Source organism: Ischnura elegans, chromosome 8 (genome assembly GCF_921293095.1).
Source record: "Ischnura elegans chromosome 8, ioIscEleg1.1, whole genome shotgun sequence".
NCBI classification, from domain to species: domain Eukaryota; kingdom Metazoa; phylum Arthropoda; class Insecta; order Odonata; family Coenagrionidae; genus Ischnura; species Ischnura elegans.
The window spans coordinates 29,929,054-29,955,944 of record NC_060253.1 but is presented as its reverse complement, the minus strand read 5'-3'; the positions used below and the strand labels follow the sequence as shown (position 1 = coordinate 29,955,944).

General features: G+C 38.1%; 1 protein-coding gene across 1 annotated transcript in view; it reads left to right on the top strand.

Moving 5' to 3' along the window:
- Positions 1-26,891, top strand: part of LOC124163852 (agrin-like) — a 195,468-nt gene that overhangs the window by 131,853 nt on the left and 36,724 nt on the right. The window contains exons 4-8 of the mRNA XM_046540955.1: positions 2,839-3,069; positions 9,885-9,988; positions 11,454-11,571; positions 14,056-14,337; positions 19,290-19,688. Coding sequence (XP_046396911.1) covers positions 2,839-3,069; positions 9,885-9,988; positions 11,454-11,571; positions 14,056-14,337; positions 19,290-19,688 — 1,134 coding nt within the window. The remainder of the gene's footprint in view (positions 1-2,838; positions 3,070-9,884; positions 9,989-11,453; positions 11,572-14,055; positions 14,338-19,289; positions 19,689-26,891) is intronic.

Genomic DNA, 26,891 nt, shown 5'->3' with positions numbered 1-26,891 from the left:
TTACCTACGTTTCCTATAATCAGTATGATTGATACTTTCAAAACCTGCGGCTAATTTCACGATTCATTTGTCTTATCACAATTACATGATGAGCAACTGTTGCACGCAATAAGAAACTCGTGTTATCCTTATTCTCACTGTACAACTTGAATCTATTTCATGTTAATTTCTATCAAAGCCAATGTTAGAAGTGTCTCGTGAATAAATTATGGGGCCACCATGTAATTTCAACACTTTTTTATTTTTTAAACTTCAGATCTTGATCATGCCGTGAAGTATGTTGGAAACTGTTGAGAAAAAAATAAAAAAGCGTCGAAAAATAGTTCTCGCTGTATCTGTAACGATGAATTTCTACAGCGTTCGACTCGTCGAATATCGTTCTGGGTCTTTTTGTATTTTGAAATTACTTCTGAGATATTAGCATATGCTATTTTTATGAAGTAATTCATTTTGCTGTACTGAAAATAATCACAAAGGCATTTTTTCCCGTTTGCAGGTTTTTCTTGTATTGATAGCTTCAATTACAATTAGTTTTTAAACTTCTGGAATAGTTGATAATTGTTTTTTGAGCTAAATTGCTCATTTTTGGTGAACGACAGTTTTGGGCGATTCCCAGCTCTCGTCTTCGGCACCACCTAGGCCTATATAATACAATGATATTAATTATAGACATTTATATAATGCTTTCTTTAATTTAGGACGGGAGCTGGAATACAGCCGAAACTGTCTTCCACCAAAAATGAGTCGACACCGAATTGATCCAAGAAGCAATTATCAATCTAATCACCGTGGAAGCCTCCGTAACAATTTATAGAATACTATTATTTTCCTGTAAATATACGTTACAAGTATTCAACAGCGTTCCCGTAATTTGGCGCACATCCTTCATACGTAATATTTTGGTATTCAACCCACCCGTTGACCTTAATTGCAAAAATCTGGACGACTTTTCGTAATACCCTCATCCACCTGAGTCACTGTGAGCATTTTGGACTCTTCAGCTGTTCTGCTGGCTTTTTTCGGTTATCCAACTTCAATCCAGACTTTTACGCTTAGAATGATCTCTTATCTTAGAATGGGACTTGTTGCTTCTAGTCCACATGTTCAATCCATTCTCCTAACTGGGGTGCTGTGGGTTAAATATCCTTTTTGCAAGCGTGCACTTACCTTGTCATCTACATCTTCATACTAACCCGCAAGCCGCCTAGAAAGGCATGTGGCAGGGGGCGTTAGGGCACCAGCCGTCTGCATATAAAAATCAATTGCTCAGGCAAGATTACGACTAGAATTTATAAAAGTCGGTTCGGGGGAAAAACGAATTCCCATATCAATCCCTTCGGCTAAATATCTCTCCTAATTTATCGATTCTGTCGGACCAGTAAATATAGTGGGGCTCTAACGTAAGATGCTATTCTCCGCGTCGCTCGTACAGATATCCATCCTCAATTGTTCAAGCAATCTAAGCCTAGCACGCAACCTCCGCAGTCTCTAGTGGCTCCCAGCCTAATTCGCTTAACATCTGGGTAACGCTGTCTGTACGCCCGTAGGAATTTTTGAAGAATTAAGCGGCTTTCCTTCGTATTTTATTCAGTTTACGGATTAAGTCTTTCTGCAACGGATCCCAATTAATCGCTGCATATTCAATGTGCGGTCGGATGATTGCGAAATAGCACCTGGAAGTTTATTTTCTCATTCGAAAATGTTCGGAAAAAAAATTATTGGCTTTCTTGCGACTTTTAATGCCTCCAACGCAATGGATGTTGAACCCATTGGCTATAATCACGGTTAATCCGTGGCAATCATACCCAATGAACTTCTTTGACTAGGTAATATATTCATCGATCCCTTAGGGTTATATACGTTATTTTCCGGAAAATTGGAACAGGATTAATTGATTTTTTGCTAAATACTATTCACTAGACCGATGGAAATAACGTCAATTTATTTCTACGCTAAGATATCTTCGTCAGTGTACTATTCCGCCAGCCAAATTAAATGGCATATGTCGAGTTAGGACACTAGCCGTTTTAAGATAATCAAAGTTAATATTGGGATGATTTGACTGCTGATTTACACTTAGCATTATTAAAGTCTTTTATTGAATGGGAAAAAAAACGAATGCCAAACCTACCCATTTATCAAAATATCTGTAATATTTTGTCGTTTCTGTCAGAAACGGAAATTAATTGAGGTTCTAAGATGGCGTTCTCCGTGCAGCTCTGAATTATTCTCAATTTTTACGTGAATTCCTCTTATTCCCTAGCCACTTCTCTCAACCTCAATCCTCACTATCTTGGATAGCTGCATTAGGAAAAGGAGGTAAGCGCCCAAATATCCATAGAAATTTTACAAATAATCGCTTATCTCTCATTCTACCATCACCTGTCGTCACTATTCTTCCAACCCCCTTGACCCAGAGTACTACTTATATGGTTTAGCATTATTCATATTAGTACCAAATGATATCTCACAGGAAGAAAAAACTAAAGATAGAAATACCTATATGAAATTAGCAAGTTTATCTCTTCAACATACAAATAAATTTAGCGATACCATGGCATACCAACTAAAAAAGGTTTAACGAAGGTTTCTCCATATTGATGTGAGTAAAGATGTAGATTTTCTTTGGGTTTACCCGGCGCCTTTCCATTTTCTTTCCTGTTTATTGGTCTCTTCCGACATAGACGCTATCCTAGACATGTCTATTCATTCCGAAATAAGTATGGACAGACGCGGTGTAAAGTACGAGAAAGCAAAATCTTCATGCCAAAAAAATTAATCATGTATTCAAACCTACTAATATGCTTAAAATAAATGTCCATTTCATTTCTTTTTCAGGGGGTGTCGGGCCTTGCAGCCGTCGGGGGCGAGAGCCTTGTGGATGGGGGGCGGAGTGCGTGGAGAAGGGCGGGGAGGCGGTTTGCGAGTGTCCGCCCCCCGCCTCCTGCCCCTCCGACTTCTCTCCCGTATGCGGATCCGACGGAGTGTCCTATCCTAACGAGTGTAGACTCCGACTGGCTGCCTGCGAGAAGAGGAAGGACCTCAAAGTGCTCTACGGAGGACAGTGCGGTGAGTTTCTCCCGAATATCTATGCGACTATCATGAAGACGAGTCGAAAAACGCTTGAAGCGGGTGGTAATGGGTGCAGTGACATTGTTATGTCGTGCGCGTTCAATCATTTCGTCCATCACCATAATTAATCAACAATCCTTGGATTGGTTTCCATTCCTTTCTCCTAACCTTTTCTATTTTCTTTGCTAGCCTTTTCATAGATACGTATTCCTTCTCATTTACATCCTTTATAACTTTCCCATGTAACTCATTCGGGGCCATCCCTTGCCCTTCTTCCCTTCCACTATAAAGATGGACTATTGTTCTTACAAGTCATCAATGCTAAGATAGGTTTGGCATAGCTCTCTATTCCATTGTCCTGTGTGCAATCCCTTTAAAAGTGACGTAATTATTCTCTTTTACATCCTTTATAACCTGTCCTAAGTAACTCATTCGGGGCTCATAACACTTCGCATCCACCTGTCCTCCTAAGCCATCATGTCTCAATGTACCCAACTAAATTTTCCCGTCTGCTCCTCAAGGTTTCTAATTCTTCTTCTCAGGATCTACGGTTATTGAGAGTTAAACGTCTTCTTAACATGGACTATCACGTGATAAATCCCGAATGACCTATATATTCCTACTCATATATCCGCGGAAGCCAACGTAAGGATAATTGGCTACTTTTTATTCTCAATTTAAAAAAATCATAATTTTGCCCAAGTTCACCAACTTCATTTTTTATTTTTCATTTTAATGGAGTAGAAAAAATATTATCATTAATATTATTATTATTATTACTTATTTTTCTAATTTTTTGATACGTCTCCTACTTCTTGATTAGCCTAATAGATGTGATAAATACCTACTCATAATGGGGGAGGGATTGCATATTCTTCTTATTTAACATGAATAAGCCGACTACAATGCTAGCAGAACTGCTGTCGTAAAGAAGGTAGACTAACGCAGCGTAAACCCATGACAACATGGGATGTATTCGCAACGAAAAATCAACGGCTTTTTCACATTTATCGAAAATAACCTGCTATTTTTTACCTGCAGTAAAAAATATACGATATCATCCTGAACTAAATCACCAAAAGAAACAATTATAATCAAAGAGTGCTTATTTTTTATAGGTAGTTCGGAAGAACTTCATTTCCGGTTCACAAATTAGATTTTATCAAATAATAAAATCCATTCAATCGCTGAAAATTACGAATTCAACGATTTTTGGGGCAGCCTGAATCTGCTCTGTTTTGGCCAACCCTATTAAATTTCAAACAACGTAGCAAGTTGTGGTAAGGTATCAAGTGACTAAGTGCGTTTGAAACATACCTCTAGTGTTCTTGGTACCAATATGAACGACAGCTTTGTTAGTATTGAATTCAATGTATCTGCTGAAAGCTTTATCCTACCTTTAATAAATTGGCAATGACAGCTCCAAATGGTTTCCGCTTTTAGGAGCACCGAATGCACACGAACATTAGATTTCCAATCGAGATAGCAACAGGATATCGGTTTGTTTACTCGAGACAGAGTGAATCACCCTTACGTTTTTAAATATCCCTGTTTGTTTTCATATACAGATGCCGAGAGAGTATTATAGCTGTAGATAGTTTTTTCCGTATCTATCCTACAATATCATGGGTAATATAATAGTAACTCAACGATAATTAAGGTGAAATTTAGCTTTTCCAGGTTTTACTCTTCAGCTCTTAAAAATATTTAAATTGGAATGTTCAACCAGAGGTCTCTTTTTTCCTCCTGAATTCAACGGAACTGAAATTATTCTGGACTCATTGACGGATTTCCCTTCCATCTTCATTCCAGATATGACACATTTTTTTAAAAGACCCTCTTATATATTCCATTACATTAGTCGTATAATCATTTCCCTGTGCTGCTATTATTTTCTTTTAAGTTTTTTGTACAACCCCAACTTCAATTTATGTCAGTCAAATTATGCTGAATAACGACATCTTGTAAAACAAGCCAAATTATGAGTACCAATCACAGTATTATATGATCTAAGTAAGTGGAAAAGAGGAGAAACTTTAGAGCGCAAAAGATAAAATACTAGATTAAATAGGATTCTAGGCTAAACAACTATCCATTTTACCATTTACTTTCCCATTTATATCAAAAAGCCAGTCAGATACAAATTGTAATAAAGGAAGAACCTAACGGAAAAATTGGATAGGGAAGATTCCAAATTGCCCACAAGCAATTACGTGATTCTAAATTAATTTATTTCTAGATTTTTTTTTGTTTTCCACTTTTCCTGTTTTTTATTTTAAAAATATTTTCCTTTCTTTGGCTAGCAGTGGCCTAGAGTGTTATTTTCAGTGCATTTAATTTGGAGCGCGATTCTCGAGATCCTTCTAAAGATGGCGAGGGGCGCAATTTCCTCGCTTAGGTTGTGGAGGGGTTTTTTCAGCTGTTGCTTAGAGTTCAGTGATATTCCCGTGCAATCGATCCGATGCCTAATCTTTTCCATCCAAAAAATTAATTCGTCCGCGCACGAGCGTGTTGGGGAGATGAATACCCCAGAAACAACTGATGCATTATAAATGACTATAAAAAATAGAGACAAAACAAATTACAACTCCAATCTTTTCCACCTCTATCGCCGCCACTGTTGAGTGCAAATTCTTTTCTCTTTTAGTATAAAAACGTTTCCGCAGGGAGTGCTTGTCATTTCATTACTTCCCATGCGCTCAAATGCGCGTATTTGGACAGATTGGCGGAGGCTGTTTTAATTTTTATTATTCACTACTTTGGTTGTTTCATCTGCTTGCATCGACTCTGGGCGTACGGCATCATATCATAGTAATTACTTTTTTATAGCAATATTGAAATGAAATACTAGATTCAGCGTCAGTAATAATTACAGGAGAAATATTAACAGAGTTGTGATGGTTTTATTTATCTCTGACCAGATCAGTGGCTACGCTAGAATCTTATTATATATTTTTAAAATTTGTTGCAACGAAAACATTTTACTGAAAATTTTAGAGCAATTTATAATTTTATCCTGGACTGCTTAATTTATTGATTAACTTCAAGGGACCTCCAAGAAAATTCCTGTTTTTCTTCCCTGTAACTTCTTCATCTTTGGCATCCACAAGTCTATTAAATTAAAAATAAAAACATAAAGAAAAAATGCAAGTTTATATATACAACCAGTTAAAACAGTAAACGGTGCATCTCTTTGGTTTCAAATACTGTTTTAAATTTATAATAAAAACACGCCTACTACAGGAACACAACCATTGGCACAAATAGTAAACAGATACTTTCTCTAAATTTAATAGTAGCAATGGATACAAGAAGTATATTTTTTATGCTCATTGTCGTCGGGGTAACCATGTTAGCGACCGGTGTGCGTTGTTATTCTGTTATTCCTTTTCGTCGCCCAGACTTCAACAATCCTCCCGGGTTGATTGTTGACCTTGTGCGGTCGCACACCTGATTTCCCCGCGGACCCCTCCCCAAATTAGTGCCCCCTACCTACCTTAAAAATTTCCTGCTTGCTTTCATATCGTAGGCGACTTCAATTTTTAAATAGGTCCGCCTCCGGCCGGGGATAGACGCCGCAGGGTCGGAAATTTTAACGAGCCATGTTTACAAGGCTCCCCCAACGGCGGCATTCCAAAAGAACATTAGCCTCTCTTCAAGGAGGTCACAGCGAGTGACGAAGCAATGTTCATGTTCTTCGTAGCTGGTCTGACAATATAAAATTGGAGTGTCCATTATTTTTTTCGTTTTATCGAAACCAAGATGACTACATAGAGACGGCACCAGTGTGTCTCGTTGAAATATGATTTTTGTTGACACGAAATTTTGTTATTTTTTACCGAAAAATTGGTCCGTATTGGTAATGCATAAAATTAAATATAAGCTTTAGAATAGTTAAGCAGACAGATAAACATTAAACTAAGCAATAAAAATGGCGTTATAGCATTTTATGAATATTTTATTTATTGCGGTCTCCTAGAAACAACAAAAAGAAACAAAAAGCGTACGTCATTGTTTAAGGATTAGTCCATTTTTAAAAATTTCCGCATCGCGACGATGAGGTGAGAGTGATCCATTTATTCTCAATATTTGCTAAATAATGTTTGCAATCGTGAGGAGTAGTGTTGACTAATTTGTAGTTTGTTGAGTCACATAATCACTTCGGATCACAGCCCTAGTAATGATTTATTTCTCCGTGGAATTCGGATTCCTCTGCCAATCAGCGACTCGAGTGGCGACTTTAGTAAACCTTTTTAAATGCGCCCTGGACGACTACACATTTAAAAGCTGACTACAGTTAAACAATCCTGTATTTTAATATTCATGATTGAAACCATTCTCTTCTTTGGCACGTTGTCTAGACGCAATGAACTTCAAAGTACACCTTTGGAACGGAAATTTTCGCTAATATCTTGAATTCTGTCACAATATTTAATGTATTTTATAGTTTTTGACAGTCGTGTTACGGTTTCTAATATTTTGTGATAAAGAATATGATAAAACTCTCTATCGTCCCAGACCCCAATCTGCTAGTCACTCTGCCAGTTCTTATAATTTTTGTCTGACGTTTGTTCTTTTTTAAGATAGTTTTCCGGTGATATCTAAACAACTTTAATTGAATTCTATCATAGCTCTTGGCCTCCAGGCTTCTAGACTGCTACATGGTGTAGACTAATGGCTACCACAATGACTTTGGTGCCATTCACAAGCTTCTCCGCGATATTCAAATACATCATTAGCATCAATTTTTGACCCCGAAATGCCCCCAAAAAGTGGAGGCTTAGATGCAGTTAGCAACATAGTAAAAGCTAGAAATTTTAGTGTATCGATAATTTTCCTAGGGTTTCAGACTATTTTAGAGGGGGTCAGTACTATGCATATTTGCCGTATCTCGTCTCGTTGACCCCAAATATTTGTATGCTGTCGCGTAACTAGGACTATGGTTTGGAGGGGGATGGGATATCCTGTGGTGGCGACCGTTTCCCCCCCCCTCAGGGGGGGGGGAGGTCCGGGAAATTCTTCGAAAAATTACGTGCCTGGAAATACATTTTACATTATTTTAGCACCGAATATTTAACTAGACAATAGTTTTAAATATTTTTTTATTTATCTGAGGCTTTGGGGGGGGGGGGAAATATCCCTCATCCCCCCCCCATAGTTACGCCACTGTTCGTATGAATCAGTCAGTCAGTCTCTCAGTGATCGGAAGTGGGTTTTATAGTACACAAATGAATGCGTACATCGAAAACATAAAGGAATGGAAATAAGAACAAAAGGACATGTATTGGTGCTGACTTGAGGAATAATTCTCTATTTTTTGTAAGTATCTCATGTCTCAAACGAGTCTAAAATTTTGCCAGTGATGGAACCTTAGGATTATGGTATAGTTGATATATGTCTTCTACAAAATTTCCCCGGACAGGAAATTATCCTCACTAGATAAGAGGATCTCAGGATAAGTATATTGTTTCTCAAAGCTTCTTACGGCGAAAATCTATTTCCGCAAGACTAATACATCTCAGCAAACTCAGACTACGCTGTCGCTCTTGATTGAATAATAAACGTCACCACTCGGTTCGCGCGAGCAAACATAAACGGGAGATGACGCGAGATGCGTCGTCAAACTTGGATTTCATTAATAAGCCGCTGCCAAACAACCCGCGTACTCGTAGCATACGAAGGAGAGAAAGTTGTCCAAATCCTCTTGACATCAAGGAGGAGGTCGCCCTTCAGCTCGTAATGGATGGTAAATACATCATGATCAGCTACGTTCAAACCGGGAGAGAGGGATGTCTTTGATCATTTATTTTTTTCCGGCTGGCTGCTCTTTTTGTGTCTCGCTAGCAAAACCTGGTGGAAGTTGTCCTTTAGGTGTGTATTCCTTTACACCGCATAGGAGGATAAACATACGTCACCACCAGATCGCGTTCAAAGCTTTGCATTGTAATGGAACGTGGAATTTTAAGAGATGAATGTCTCTAGTACTTTGCTAGGCTGGAAGAAGTGCGCGGATGAAGCTGTATTGCGATCTTATTTTTGCCAATCTTATCTTTTTTGTTTTATAATTAATAGTAGCGGGCGTAACCTGGTGGAAATCCATAATCGCAGGATTTTTTGTTTAGATTTGGTTTTTTGTTTTTGATTTTTATTATTTGTCAACCACCATTGTTGTAAAAGTAGCCATTTTGAGAAACTTTCTAAATGGATATTAACACGTATTACTTAACACAAAGATTTGTAATTACTAGAATACTCTACGAAAAAGTGCGAATAAGACAAAAAAATATGGTTGTAAGACGTCATATATTGTGGCATTTTTTGTTAATTTTGGAAATTGGTGCATTCTACAATGCGACGGAAAATTATATTTTCGTGTTTTATGTGCAAAAGTATTGGGAAATTCTTCAAAATTAGTGTGGCTAAATATTTCACTCCGATAAATGTGACCAAAATACCCTTCTGATTATAATGAAAATGAAGCGATAAATAGGAGAGACAGGAGGGTATTAGGCAGCGTTTGACACTATTCGCTTAAAGAATCGGATTAGTATGGCGGCTACAGTGCTAGACTCACTAAGTGGGCCCGGATTCAAATCCATCCGAGAGTTTTCCGAGTAGACTGCCTGATCGCTGTTTGAGTGCTTCATGGACAGCACTTCATCCGTCGGATGGGACGATTTTATATTATGTTTCTGTTTTTATTTATTTTATTCAATATTAAACTTATGCTATTACTTTGACACTGGACTTTTAGATCCAGCTCGGGAGTGATTGATGAATAGTTTGACTAATTGTTGCCTTCGTCGTTTCAGATGGCTGCGAGAGGAAGCGTTGTGAGCACTACTCGAGATGTGAAGCTGGCAATGGACTTGGCGGGGAGGCCCGCTGCATCTGCCCAGGACCCTGCCCCGACACGGTGAGTCTGTCTATCCACCCATGACCATTAGATGTGTCCTCTGCTGGAGATTGTTTGTAAATTGTCATAAAAGACCGCTGTCTGTCGGCATCGAGTGAAAAAAAATCAACTTAACCTAATTATTGGCACTATTAGCAACACAATAAGGGACCTCCTTTTTATAAATCATTAAAAATCCTGGGAGAAACAACAGCACTTGTACTTATGCATTTCCCTCAATATTTCTTACGTATTTTTCAGTAACATTTTCTTAAGCATTTATTACGTAAATGATTTGATAAATATTTCTATTTATTGATTGTAATTCTGAACTTGGTACCACTTTAAGTAAAAGTCAGTAGCGTAATTTGCGACCTTCTTCTCACGTACAATTGCAAAGTTTGAAGTGAGATCAATGCCATTTTACGAAAGGCCGTCGTCAGTATTGATTCTGTATATGAAATGTCCTTGCTAATTTTTAACTTTTTTCTAAGCAAGGACATCAGCATGAATTTCTATAGTCTTATCACGCACTCTCGTTAAGTTTAACTGCGATTAATGCTGAAAAAAGCCCTAAAAACGTCCACGTTGATTCTGTACATGAAATGTTCTTGCTAATATATAACATTTTTATTATTCTTACAATAAGTAAGCAAAGATTTCCGTCGCTCAAACTTATTTCTGCATACGTATAACCATGCAATCCGTTTCATCTACGTGCTTCGTGTACAGTTGTAACGGCGCGGTGGCTCCAGAGTGCGAATGACGTCGCTGTAGAGCCAGGGCCCTGTAGATGACACTCAAACTTATCATCATCGAGTCGCAGCAGCATTTTGGCTGTGCAGATGACATGTTGTTTTCGGTTTGGGATTTAATCAGATCGGATTTTCCTCCCCCATTTGTTCCGTGTAATATTTTTTAAGGCTTAGCTTTCGAAAAACTATGCTGCAATTTTTTGCTTTGATTATTTTTTTGGATATGAAATTTTTTCGAGGTACTGAAGTCATAATTTTTACATTTAGAAAAATATGATAATGCCTAAACGCTGAATGTTTTTTTCTTTAAATGGTCATCAGGGTATTTTTAACAAAAAGCAATATTGGAATACTGTGAAAATTTAGCGGTTAAATGAGTCATGTTTTTTAGAAAGTGAATAAAAATATAATAGAGTTACGACATCACACCCATGCATAATCTTTAAAGATATATTTCATGAAATATAATAATGGAATTTATTTTGGTATTGAAATCAATTACAGTAGTTCATATATCAACCAGAAAAATGTTATTTTATAATAAAACTTGTCTAATAAGTTAGGTCTACCATTTAAATTAAACCTTTGCCATTGCGATTTATGACAGATACCTTTTCAGGTACTTATCTTCCCCTTCGAAGATGTGATTGATCAATATTTAATGCATTGTGTCTTTTTTAAAGCTGTACTTACTTAATCGTCTGCTGCCAATAAAAATGTAATTATTTCAGATGGAAGACAACCCAGTTTGTGGAACTGATGGAAAAACATATCGAAGCGAATGCGACCTTCAAGTTGCGTCGTGCAAGTCTGAAGAGTTCATAGCTGTGACATACGAAGGAGATTGTGGTGAGTGTTCATTAATGTTTTTAATTTTTTCATCTCCCTCTGATGTTTATATGTATACTGTCAAGTTCCAAACCAAAAATATCCTATTTATAATCATTATTAAATATTTAATATGCATTAAAAATATTTGTGTTGAAAAAGCAAAATCAAGACATTATAGGCACAGATAAGAAGATAACACCATGCCCTTCCAAACTTTTGTTGTATAACACAACTCCATGGGAGAAGTAGGAAGTACCTCACTTTGAGTAACTCATACTGAGTAATTTCCTCCTAGCACTCCTCAAAGGACTTTTGTTCCCCGGCAAAAATTCAGAAGTATATGGTAATATCTTTTTATCCGTGCCTATAATTTTTATTGAACCGTTTCTATAGGAAAATCTCACTATGTATCGCTGGAGAAACCTATTTATTACGAACTTAGTCTATTAAAATATATATAATTGAAGAATAACACTATTTTAGCACAAATACAAAATTTTTACGAAATATGGTGCGCCACCATCGTCTCTAGACCTAGGTAATCAATTTTTGTAACTCCACAACAAGTCAAAAAAAATACCTGACGTTTGTGTCTTCGTTTTTTTCATTTCGAGGTTGACTGGGTTCACTTAAATTTGATTGCTGCAATCAGTGCCTTACTGATAGGAAGTAACGATTTATTCGAGATTGATACTTAATTTCTGCATCAAACTCCATCCGATGACCTCAAAATTTCGATTAACGCCGTTGGACCAATCGATGGGTATGATTAAATCAAGCCACCGACTTCAAGAGCTCTAATCTCTGACGGGCCGTAATCTCGATCGTCAGATCACGACCCCGTAAACCTTCATCAATAATGTTCGTGTGATGGTTCATGCAGAAGTATTGCCATGGTTCCTCAGCCCGTATCCTGGAGCACTAAAAAAAATACACTCAAGCATCGGAGCAGAGTAACGAGGTGTAACTGATTCTAATTATCAATTGCCCGTGTAGCCATTCCATTTAACTTGCAATTTTAAGCAACTTGCGAGTTAATTGCGGTAAGAAAATCAATTTTTTCATCAAATTCTAAAAAATTCAAGTTCTACAAGAATCATTTTTTTATCATGGGCATGGCTGAGTGTTCGGTGATTTAGGTCGTTTTTTTATTTACTTGCAAATTCCTATGGGATGCTCATGCCTGAGATTACTCAGCCTAAATTTTGTCATTTCCAAGGATATACTTTGTACGAAATTGCTATTTATGAAATGTAATATTTGTGTAAAACAATAAATGGCCGGTAGCTTCGGAATCGTAAGGGCGCGAGCTTAAAAAAAAAGCTTAAGAGCTCAGTAAAAATCTAACTATACTTATTGCACTGGTTATTTATTACGGAAGGCGTTATCAACATATCTATGCGTCAATAATTGAAGCAGCAGGTAAGAAAGGAAATTACCCAGAATGATATCATGAAATCAAGGGTACTAACTGGAACAAATTTGCAATGTTAAAACGATGATAGAATTCAGTATATTATTCTTTCCCAATATACCAATGAAGGAAGGACGGAATTTTCGCACCGTGTTGTCCCAGTAACGCTTACGTCCAGGACCGTCACTCAATCCGATAGTCGTCACTCAATGTCGCTCGTAGAGTCGTTGAACGTGGGGTCACCGGGTTATGCGGGTCGAGTTATTATTTGACCGCTGATATCTCGACTCCTGGGTCACCTGGGCTCGGAAAATTTCGCAAAATTTATTGTTCCACATTAATGTACGATCCTGCCAAGGTTCATTGAATTCGGGATGTTACACTTCATTTACGTTCCTTACGGCGTCTTTCAATCTGATCTCACACCATTTTTTGTTATTTATGAATTTGTTTATAATTGCTATTAATCCCATTTTAAGCCGCGTTATTATCATATTATCTCCGTTTCGTTTCGTCCCAGAGTTTTAGTTTAATTTCGACCCGAAGTAGTTCTGACTCCGATTTCGTTTCGACCCTGAAATCAGCTCCCTCTCCGGGTTTATATCCATTTCGTTTCGTTTCTACATTCTGTTCCTGGAATCTAAACTGTTGAAAAATTGTTTTCGACTTTAGCTTAGTTTCTTAAGTCATCCCTGCCCCTCACGCTCTTTCATATTTTTTCCATTGAGAGATCAATATGGCCGTTAATTCCAAGTTATTACTTTCCTATAAAAGATACAGTGTCCGGCGTGATGCGGTGGAAATCTTTGATATTCAGCTTATTAAAACAACTTGTCCGTTTCAAAACTATTTTATTTTCGCCGACCATGGTTCCGGCAAGTTGTCAATGGCAATGGCACAAGTTGCCGAAACCATGGTCGGTGAAAATAAAATAGTGTGGAAACAGACAAGTTGTTTTAATAAGTTGATAATTACTTTCCTCTTCGCTGGGTACTAGGCTTCCCGAGCAACGCCGAGTGGCCGGCTGGTATTGAAATAAACGAAGTTTTTTATGATTGCATCTTTTCTCTCTCTTCTTTTCATCATAGAGCTGTGCCGTCACGTCCGCTGCAAGTGGGGTGCGGTGTGCGTGGCCGGCGAATGCGTCTGTCCGAGCGAGTGCGAGGGGGCGAGCGCCGAGCCGGTCTGCGCCTCTGACGGCCGCACCTACGCCTCCGAGTGCCTCATGATGATGGCGGCCTGCGCTCCGCCCCCGACCCACGCCCCCGCCCCACCCTCCCTCCGCCTCCACCACCTCCGGAGGCCCACGCGACCGCTCACCGTCCTCTTCTACGGAGACTGCCGCGAGAGGGCTCCACCCGCCGGACTAGGTGAGTGCACATCAGCAGTAATGCCTCGTTCGGATCGCGATTGTTCCGGCGATCGTTGGAACTATCGTGCATTGACACAACGATGGTTAAAACCTGTGCTGCCCTCTAGTGCTGACAACTTAAGTGAATGAGAAATTGACTGTTAGTAAGGCTGTTGGGGTATGCAGGGTCAGGATATTACTGTGTTCAAAGTGTATTTAACGAATAACTTTTCTTCCGCCCATATTCGTCCTGGTTTAAAAATGATGAATCATGAAAAAAATAGAGCGAAGGGAGCTTCACGAACTTTTCGTCTTTCTCTTCTTTCGGTCTCCCAGCGCCTAACCATCGTAAAGTGGCAACGTTCGGAACTACGTGAACTATTGTCAGGACATGCATTGACACAGCTAATTCGGCCAACTATCGTTATGGCAATCGCTCGGAAAATCGTAATCTGAACACAGCATTTGTCCTTCTGCTTACGAACATTCGACTAACGAAACTTTCAGAGATACGAACATTCAAAACACTGAAGCGTGAGGGAAGTATATGGGGGGAAGGGTGGAGAGAAACCCGGCTTCGGCATTACCCTTCTTTAAAAAAAAACAGCTAAGGGGACCACTGCTTAACGTCCCATCCAACGGGCGGAGTGCTGTACTCGCAGTGCACTCCGCTAAGCTCTCTTGCAGGGATCGATAAGTGCCTGACAAATTCCCAACCTTCCGAGAAATTTGAAGCCGGGACGTAGGGGTGGGAGGCCAACACTTTAGCCGTCACACCTAATTGAAACACATAAATGAGATAAGATTGGCTTTCCCTAATCCGAATGACGCGGAAGAAAACCCGGGATAAATGCGGGGATCAAACCATTACCTTTCGTTCTAGCAGTCCTTTCATCATTCATCGGCGACAATTTTGTAACACAATCTATTATTCTCACTCCCCTTAGTGCGTACGTAGCCTAAACAATTCTCTATTTGAGAAATTATCAATCTAGAGGAAAAAATAACACATTCCTAATTTAGAAATTTTTAATTACCACCCTGTCTGCTTAACAAAATCAACGACACAAAATAGTATCCATAAATACATATATTTTTCCGTTTGAAAAAACCACCTCCCCTAATTTTATAGAATTGAATTCAGTGGGTAGTCGATTCCGCAGAGGTTTCCCACGAGACAGTTCCAATTGCCTCTTCCTCGAATCGGCCCTTCCCTAAGTTGGCTTGAGTGCTGAAGTAATCCATCCCCGTGGCGGGCGTCCAAAGGGTCCGCCCTCCAGATAGCAACTCCGTAGGATTGGCGAAAGAACGGGAGAGTCGGTCGATGGTCATGAGGCAATAAAGAAGATAGGGACCAACGAGCACATGGTCAAGATTTGAATGAATATTATTGCTTACCATCGCGTTTTCTCCACGTCTTTCAATTTGTTATGTTTTATGACTCATCATCATGAAAAATGTAATTAAAAATTTGTTGTGAAAGATTCAACAGTGTATTTGTCGGGCTTAAAATTCAGGGTCAGTCATAAGGTGAGCAACCGTTTATATACTCACATCTTTGAATCGGCAATTTAATATACAAATCATAGTTAAACATATTTTCTTTTATGCTTCGCATCAAAACGAAAGTCGTCATATTAATATCCAGGTATATTGTTAACAGCAGATTTATGAAAATACATGCTTTAAATATCTATCGGCATTTATCTTTCGTGGAGAAAACAGGGTCTAAAACACGTGTTACATCATTGGGAGTGTCAAATTTTAATTTGATGTTTTTAATGAATGCAAAGTGTAAATGAGTATTTTATGTTATGGCAATGAATCTGTATGATTTCACACTTCCCCGGCGAAAAGAATATTTAAACTTACCCAGGCGGAAATCGGAGAAAATTTAAATATCTGTAATGAATCTGGTTGTTAACAAAATCTCGCAATTTAAAATCAACAGATTCCGGCGTGATATAGTGGGAATTTGACATCGTAAAATAAAGTGAATTTTATCTTATTTTGACGCCGCGCAGTTTTAACGCAAATATTAGTTTTATTCGTTTCGGAATGTATTTTAAATGATTTAGGTGTAGTAATTTGTTACTTTGATATAAGGACGTTGGAAACACAGAGAAAATTCTCAATATCGGATGGATCTTAATTCAAATTAGTGAGACATTAGCGTTCTCATCTCTTAGTTTTTTTTACAGCCAAGGTTGATAATATACCCTCGAGAGTGACCATGTCGCTGAATATAAGATTTAAAATCCGTAACATCAGTAATGTGAATGGAATGAAAAAGTATTCAAACAACTTTGAAGAGACTTTGAATGCTTGTGGTTCACGATTAATTAACCATTAGCTATTTCCGTGACTTGAGTAACTATAGATATATGTAAATTTCACAGAGGCAATAACTTCAACCCTAGATATGTTTTCTGTTGACATCTGTTGACATAGCGATTTTATGAATATTATATTTCATTCATGGCGAAGCGTCCCTGGAAGAGCGAAATGTAAATTATCATTTAAGTCTTCAAAGTTTGGGAAAAATCTCTCTTTGAAATTTAGGATTCTCTTCTACTTGTTTCGCTACATCGCTGTTGCATTTTTACATATTATGTTGCTGTCTTTATAGGCTTTCATTTGTTTTCACTTTTCTAATCGCCATGTCATTGGAGCATAACAACAATCGTTATCCCTTAAATCCAAAGGTCCATATCGAAAATCATTTGATTCTAATGTCATTCATTCAAAACCCTAAGAGCATTATTTACGCTATTGGTCTGCTTTTAATTTAAGCTATGTTAATACCTGTTTTATTATCAAACATGTGGATTATATATTAAATATTTAGGTTCCTTCATCTAAATGGAATTCATTTCATATTTGACACTGCTTGAGAAACTTAATACTTGTTTTTTTCTTAAGTTTTTCATTCCCCTGTCAATACTCCTGGTGAATGTTATTAGATAATCGTCTCTCATTAAAATATCTATGATACATCAGGTTGTTCTCCATTTTATCAGGTAACTGTACATTTATGTTGATGATAACATGTTGAAAGAGCACGGAAAGTTTTAGAATAGTCTTGTAAATACACAAAAATATATTTTAGTGTGTTAAATAATTTATTTCTAAGTTACCCTTTTTTACCATTAAGATTTCCCTAACTTTAATTTTTAGCGGATGTATGCAATTTAGTTTTTAAGCATTGATGAAATGGCAGACTGAAATAGCTGGAATTAGTGTCATTAACACCATCATAGTGGGCCACTCATTGTCCATAGCCAACATCACTAACTGTCTCTGAATATTTTTTCAAGTGCCACTTTTTTCTTCATTTTCTTGGTGTAATTTTTTCAATTTCTGTCTCATAGGCAAATTAAAAGCGCACTAAATGTTTGCTCGTATATGGTTTTTATGGTGCTGGGTAACACCTGAGCTCTAATGACTGCAGGCTAAGATGGTAATAATTGCTTTCGAATGAACTGCCAAAAATGCTCAACGAAAACTTCAGTAATAGAAAAATTGATCATTATTATGCAATTAAATAACTAGGTACTCTAATAATAAATACCAGTTCTGTCAGTGGATTAGGGAAAAGGCCTTTTGGTGATATCAAATCATCCTTTTGGTTCAATTACTTCGAAATTGACATGGTACTAAAGTTCATTACTTTTAATTTATCACTAAAAGAATTTATAGTCGTCTACAAACTATATATATATTCTACAAAACCTTAAAAAAACTGATATTATTTTTGGCCAAAAGCAAATAAAAATGAATGGTAACAAGTAAAACCAACAAACTTAATGAAAAGGAACAAAGTGTACAGGTGTGAGGATTTTTGAAATCCTGAGAACCATTAAAAGAAAAAATGTGCCATTCTTAATTTTTATTCGTTTTATTCCTGTGGAAGAGCGTGATAAATGGCCAAACCTCTCGGTTATTTATAACTAGGTTATTTTTTTAGCTGTGCTAGGTATTTTATTATTGCAATTCCGAACAGGACCCATGCCAACCGTTTGAAATTTTGGCTTGTTATTTTCTCATAGCTGTAATACAGGAAAAGCTCTTGTCTACTTATATTGAAAACTTCAGAATGATAGTACAAGTTTTAAATTAATAAAAGATTACAAAAAAATTAATTTTAGGTTCGTGTGGGAGTCATGGATCCCCTTTCAAGTCTTAAAGTGACTAGTTCAAGTATGCATTGAATCAATTTATTATTTACCATTCAGCTATAGGTTGCTTAATAAATTAATTAGGGTGCTTAATGGGTTCAAAGAGGAGATCTCGATGGATTTCGTTTGAATTAGCAAATGAGAGGCAGGCTGAAAGCAATTACCACCTTGGCCAGCAGTCAATTGTTTTTGGCATCACTACGCATGCTCGCTGGGGATTTGGAGAAAAATAACAAAATTTTTCTTTCAAACCCATCACGCATAACCTCCGTCTCTAACTTCCCTGCATATAACTAACACCTTTCCTCTTGTCCCCTCCCCCAATTTATCCCCTTTAAACCCCCCCCCCCCCCCAACCCTCCCTCATGCCCCATTCAACTGTCTTTCTTGGCTACCCATAATGATCCATTCAAATGTAAATCATTGCCATCCCCGATTCCATAAATGAATAATAAAAACCGCATGTGTGATGCGTGCATATTTATATGTCCGCGTTTATTTGCATTGCTTATCTACGCGTTCATATCATTATGCATACATTTTTACATGGATTAAAAACGCACCAAAAATCTGTACATAAATATGTGTGCGTGATGTGTGTGTATGACTATATGCGCATGTAAATACATGCGTATGTATGCCATGCACCTGCTCATATACACACGTATGACCAAATATAAATATCATAAAAATTAAAAAAAAAAAACAACCTCTTCACTCCCCTCGCAACGGTCTTAAACAAAAATGTAAACATTATAAAAAAACACAAATGAAAAAAAATGAAAACTCCCAGCAACCCCCACGCCCCCATCGCTGGCCTCCGCCGCCCCCGTGACGTCGCCGCCGGCCACTCCGACGCCCCCGACGCTCTTGGGGGGCCTGCGTCCCGGAGGCGGCAGCAATTCGGTGTTGGTCGGGGGCAGCGAGGCTCGCGGCCAACACGCTTTGCGGGTGGAGGCGTGCCGGGACATCCACTGCGACTTCGACGCCACCTGTGAACTGGGCCCCGACCTGTTCCCGCGCTGCTCTTGCCGCTTCGAGTGCGCGGCGCTGCCTCCGCCCGGGTCGCCGGACGCCCCTAAGCCCGTGTGCGGCTCCGACCTCAGGTTGTACCCGTCGGTGTGCGCGATGAAGATGGAAGCTTGCCAGAGGCAGGAAGAACTCCGCTTGAGACCCCTCGACCTCTGCCAAGGTGAGAGGCCAAAGACACGCCCAAAGGGAGTGAGTGGACCAGCAAATAAACCCACGGGATTGAGGGGATGAAGGGTCGAAAGTCTGGTTTTGAGTTTACCCTCCTGACGTATGTTCTGCTTGTTGACGTTTCGAAAGGCTGACGTTTTGATTACACAGGGAAACAATTTTCAATACATTTTCTGCTGACTGCCCTTCACGTAATTACAGCACCGAAGGCGCGAGCATGGAAACTATACCGGTGAGTCCTACTCACCTCAACCAGTCAGATAAAAAAAGTAAAATTTTGCCTATCTTATATAATTGGTAATGGGCCATCTTCCGGTGATTAAATTTACCAGCCTGATCAGTGGCACTAATCGTGCGAGAATTGAGGTTACGGCTGATTATGTAAATTAGAAATGAGGGTAGAAGAGCCTGAGTGTGGCCTGAGCGAATACGTGAGTTACGATTGACTTGAATCTGAGACTAAGCGATTAATACAAATGTTAATCGTCGAAAAAGGTGGCTCGTGTTGCCTCTGAAGATATATTTATACTGTAAAGATCGTTTTACATGGGGCACGGAATTGCGTGGGCTAGAACTGCACTTATTTCTAAAATGGCGTCGTATTGCGCGAATGCACGAACGAAATTAGATCAGGGGCTATTTTGCCTTCTCACGTCCACGCATTCTCGCATGTGTTCGAGCAATTCACCGCTTTACGCGACGCAATTTTGACTGCGCCTTCGTACACACGTCAGAATGTACAGGTGGTGTGCAACGGCCTTAATAATGCATCGTCATCTGTGCTGAAATTTTCAAGCTGATCCGACGCAACGACGGGAAGAGGGTTTAAAACACAGGAGAACAATTTTTTACACATTTTGAGTTTACTTCAATTTTTGGGCTCCTTCAAGATAAAATAGGCATGTTGATAACAAAACTGTAGTTAGTTTTCTTCCGCCACGCCAAATGTTTTCACTATTCCTAGTGTAAGTATGACCACACTCAAGCTTGGTTGAGCGTCTATCACAGGATGCATCATTACTCTCCAAATGGCTGACATTAATCTAATGCGATTGTTGCCGGGTGGCATTATTATTGACGTTTCGAAGGCTGAAGTTTCTAATTAGAACGTCAAGTTATTTTCATTTCACCTTGTAAGATTGCGACCGCTCTCAGCTAGACTGAGCGTCTATCACAGGAGGCATCATTGCTCTCCAAATGGCTGACACATACCTTATGCCACCGTAGCCAGTTGACTAATTATAACGTTCCTTAGGCTGCAGTTACCACATAATTACTCTTATATATACTCATTACTTAATAATCTAGACTTTTTTGTACGAATGAATTGAGTAAAGGAACGAAGCTAGTGTCTCAAAACACTATTAGGTTGAGGTTAGTACATTCAAATGCTTTTGAACCGCTCGGGGCACTGGATAAAGCTAACCCGTTTGCGTAATCATGAGTGTTCGTCCGGAGCAAATCTGACTCTTGCCTTGTTTATCCGTCCCTTCGCTGAGTAAACTTCCCACATCCCAGCTTTCCCTTTTGCAGTGTCCTTGGGGATTATGCTCTCTTCCCCTCGCTTGGGAATTCAGTAAAGACGGCATTAGACGGCAAGCTAGCTTCCTGGCTTATTCTTCTCCTTTATTCATATTCTCGGCGAGTGCTCCGTCAATATTTGAATAGGTGAGGGCAAAGAGTACTTGCATAAAATGATAGAGGTTACCTTGCTGAAGTCTGTTCATCATCAATGTATAGTACGTCACGCACAGATCGGTTCCTCACACTCGCAATCAGATGAAAATAATTTGAATAGGTGAGGGCAAAGAGTACTTGCATAAAATGATAGAGGTTACCTTGCTGAAGTCTGTCCATCATCAATGTATAGTACGTCACGCACAGATCGGTTCCTCACACTCGCAATCACATAAAAATAATTGGCTGGCTCAAAAATTTTCTTTTTCTTCGATTATGACAGAGCTGGAAAAATATAGTGACCCACACTTTTCCGTTTTTCGATTAATTCGCAATTAATGCTATGAAAGTTGTAGATTCGATAGATTATATCATCTCGAGTGTAAATTTCGATGATCAGCCGTAATTATTATAGTTTATTTCCCTTTGAATTTCTGATCCCTCTACTTTTTTCTTCGCAAGTGGCAACTTTTGCAAACCACTTTTAATTCGCGGTAGGTACAAGCTTATCTAGTGGCCGAGTGAAGATCTCCTACAGTAGTAGTCTATTATACCACAATAAAGTAGGCTATAATTAGCTTTGGCCTATTTCCTCGCAAAGGTTGTGTCACCGCTTTTATTTTGTGACGTCACTACTTCGATTCCTGCATATCTCGATCGTGTCCATGACAACGTGTTATTTCGTCGTGTCACTTGGATACGATTGGCGAATAGTAAACAACTGCTGTATAATATTGGAGCCAAGATAAATCATTCAAGGATGGATCTCAGTGATATTTTTTCGGCGAGTAAAACTAAAAATATTTTTTTTACATATTGCATTTCAGTTTGATATGTACCTAGTTTTTTTCCTCGCGAGCTCATTGAAAAGTAAATTTCTCTCGTCACGTGATACTTATGATGGGTCCATATATTTTCCGAAGACGGTGCTGATTATAAGACTTCTACTTTAATCTCACTTCAAGCTACGACCAATATCACAGTCAGCCTTTAAATTGTCAACAGCAAGAGATACTTCCTGAAGGTAAACCATGCCGAGACTTTCCTGGAATCATTCCCTGGGATAATATCAAATTTTGCAACATTAGGAGCTGTCGCCATACCCTCTTGATAAAAAAAATAAGAAAACACTCCCACCGCAACCAATAAACTGAGTCCCTCGAGTCCCTCTTTGGTGTCGGTAGGTTTAATTTACCATTTGTTCTCCCTATCCCAATCATTAGCATTACAGCCACCAAAAGGTACATAGAGCATGCAATAACTGCCTGAAGCATGTAAAAGCCTTACTAACCGTTGCTTTCTATGTAACCCCACAACCATATGTTGTCTTTTGATTCAATGGTTTGGTAGTTGGCTGTTTAACTCTCACACTGAGGTTTTGTGCATTTGGGTTTTCCGTAGCCAGTTTCGTTAGTCATTTTTTTCGTACTCAAAAACTGCCACGCCGCGGAATTGTGTTCATTATCAAAGTAACAAGACTACTTTCAGGTTGACTTGGGTTTACTTTTAACTCATTAACGCAAACTTCATGTCCATTTGCCTGCCATGAAATTGGTCTTCCAAATTATTTACGCCATGGGTGAAAGTTGCCATGAAAAAGTCATGTTGCTCAGCTGAGATTGCGTAACAGTTATACAACCAGGTGTATATCACAAAGCCTGGTAGTATGCTAGATCAGCAATCGGGAGTTTTAAGTTCAAATCGCGGCCAATCTAAATAATTTTTTATGGAAAATTAAGTATAATTTAAAAAAATTAACTTCGCACCCTTGCGCGTGACTGCGCACAAAGTCTTCCAAGTATTTTTTATCATGAAATCAACAGTGTTTCTGTGGACTTAAATCACAACTCTCTGCGTATATGTCATTCGAAAAAATTATATTTATCATCTATATCTTTTTTAACGTCTACATTTCATTGAGTTGCAGTGAATAGTGTATTTATTTATTACTACACTTAATTTTATTCTGATTCTTGCCGTAGACCATAGGATCATATTATATGTAGGACCATATTATTTTATTCAAGCATTAGGCCTTTTTCAAGAGAATCTCAATGGACCACTAGAGTTACAAAAGAGTAAGTATAAAGCTATTATTTGGTAGTATAGTATCTAATGTAGATTACCATTTTTACCATTTCACGATCGTAAATTCAGCATTTTTTGGTAGTGCTGTGATCATCATTATTTTATATTCATGTGTACGCCTTATCCAAGGGCTCGCTCGCTCTTCATTGAAAGCAAATAATTTTAGTTAATAAGTGCCAAATTTGCATGTGTAATATGTCGGCCATACATAAATTAAGTTTGCTCATCCCTTAAGTCACTGATAGCACGTTCCTTTTACCTTTTTATTCATAACCTGAGACGCGCTATGTGTATGCACAGAATTTCATAATGGAAAATACAACAAGATAGGATTTCTTTCTGATTTGAATGCGATCGGAAAGCAATGATTGGCTACGCTTGATTGTTGCGTCATCGGCAAGTGTCAGGAATGGAAAAGGAGCGTTTGAAAAGTGACTTAGGTACCTATTACATTTTCTCATTTCCAAAATATTAATGGTATTTTTATTTGTGAAAATATTCATTAATTTTATGCTGATGATTCTAACCTATCCATAAAAAAACTAAAAAAGTGTAATAAAATCACTCTGAGACCGTAAATACCCACTCATATGAGAAAACATTAAACATTTATTCAAATAATTATCGAAATGGCGATATGCATTTAAATTTTGTTTCACCATATTACTCTATGTATGATTTTACACTTTCCCGGCGAATAACTTTAGAAAAATCTTCTCGGGATTGCGCGCGGGTTAGATTATTTAAGAGCGCCGACGTTTCGGGTACTTATATCAGTAGCCGTGAGAATGGGTAGCGAGTCGGTACCCGAAACGTCGGCGCTCTTAAATAATCTAACCCGCGCGCAATCCCGAGAAGATTTTTCATATTACTCTATTTTGAAAGCATTTATTTCGAAGATGATCTCTCTTCCATAAGTTTGGTTTCGCTTAATATTTGTGAGATTTGTTTGTTTACTAATCACTTCATATTAAGCTATAAATAAACTGAGTAATTTTTGATGAATTTTAATGATGAAGAAATGTAGACTTATGTATTGAAGTAATCTGTTTCCCCGAGTAACTTGGACGAATACTAAAACATACCTACCTACGACCAATGCGCCCATACATCCATGAGGGTGACTGCCGTATGTTTCGTTGTGCTGAAGTGTATTCATCAAAATGAATGAAAATAATGATTTGAAAATAGCTGACCGTTTTTGTATTTTTAATCGTTGCTAAATAGTGTCATTGCGTTTCTAGGAAGGTTGTAGGGATAAATTCGGTAAGAATCGAGAAAGAAATATATCGATTTCTAGCAACACGTACCTCAAAATTTGGCCGGTTTGACACAGGTATCTTAAACAAAGGGTAAGAATATTTATAAAATAATTCAAGTAAAAAACAACTCTTTGTTGGAAAATGCATCCTTTTCTCAGTTTTATGAAGTTTTGGTGCTTAATTTTAGCGTACAATTAGAAAAAATTAATCGTTTTTTGCTCTCCCTAAAAGTTGCAATTTTTTAGATACGTGTTGTTAGAACTTAGCCATCGATATGGAGAAAGATAATACGTTGCATGAAATGCATTATTAATGCTTTAAAAAAACAGTAGTATTAAAAAAGCAGCCCGTAAATTACATTTAAAACCCTATTTTAAATTATCAAATGGGCGTGAATGTACATAAATGTGTAAAATTCAACCAAAACACCACTACTATGAAAATTTTGGATGCCCAAGCACTTACCAAGTAAACAAATGAGACGTACATTTGGTGGTGAGATTTCTTTTGGGGTCTTAAAACGTGAGTGGAGTGCATTTTTTTTCATTTTTAACCTATAAATATTGTTTTAAGTTGATAAAAAACATTTAAAAATCAAATAAAATGGTCTTGCGCTTGGCCTGTGTCACCCATGTTTCTTTGGTAAGGCTGGTAGTTTCGTAGAAAGCCTTCAGAAGTGCTAGCCGTTCCAATCTTGTTTTAAAATAGGCATTATTCTGCATTTTACCCAGCCATAATATAAAATGAACCACTGCTTTTCTGATACGCGAAGTAGATGCTAATTTCTGGACCAAAATAATTCTCAGCGCTCTTTAATGTGGGGTATAGGGGAGACAGGAAAGAATTTCCCCGGAGCAACAAACTCCCGAGTTCAAATTTCGGATATTTCTGGAAAAATATAGGACGACTTGTTTCCTTAAAACCAAAACACAACCAAGCCTAAATATTAAATTTACGAGATAAACAGAAGGGATTCGCCATTTTTTAATAATTAATTCGAAGAAAATCGACTGTACCTTACTCTGACTATATAAGGACACCTGATTTCAATCCGTAGGACATGTTCAAAATCTAGTTTAACTACTCAAGTATGTATAACCATAGTCTTTTGATATTTCAATAATTTGTGTAGTTTTACTCAAATTGTACAAATATATAAATAAAATTTCATTTAAAGACATAGATTTCTAATTGGAGTTTATACCTATAGGGACACTTATAGGTAAAAATGGCCCGTGACCTCTCTCTGCATTGAGATCGCGTTTCCCCCTAGATCCTGCAGGAACTGAAGGCCCCATATATTTATTTGAGTAAATAATGACTCATCAGAATACATTAAAGCCAATATCGGAGACGTTAATACTACAATTAAATAATATTCTTCGATTCAGGACCTTCTCCTTATTTTGGAGTCTCTAAATAGTTGTAATTGTCACATTTCTTTGTATTCAACTTAATGTGGCCAATTGTGGGCGGAATAAGAATCAATGGTTAGCTGTTTCCCGTTTATCATGGCATAAAATACTTCTTTTTTTTACTAAATAAAATATTCCTAAGAAAAGGGCATGCGATTGGCATACATTTGCATAAAGCTAGAAACCTTCAACGGGTCGAAATAACCCATTCCAGTCAAAATAGAATGTACGAAACTCCAGTTGTGCAAGAGGTTAGCCTTGGAATACATTCAATTTTTTGTCCACTGAGCCGTAATGCCAATCAAGAAGAGATGGTATATGTACCTGCGTCAAAATATATGTACTTGTGCTCCCTGGGGTCATGTATGGTGTGTTATGAGGTTTAGTCTTAAGTACACCCTAATTTCTCAGAAGCAACTATTTGACGAAAAGATAATTACCTTCCTCGTAAAATACTTCAGCAAGTGAGCAGCTTAATATTTTAGAGAACACAAAGAGGAAAGCAAATTGGTTGAGCGAAACTCCAGCTCTACTTGCGGTAAACTTTGGGCTACATCCATTTTTTGTTCTCCGGCCTCTTATGTCAATCAAGAAAGACGGGGAAGGGTGGACCGGTATGAGCATCTGCGTCAAAAAATCGGTACGGTGATGAGAAGTGGTTGAGTTTGTGGTATCCTCTTCAAGAATTCATTCCGTGAAAGTGGTGGGGGGTAAGAGGGAGAGAGAGAGAGATTAAAAAGAAGAAGAGAGAAA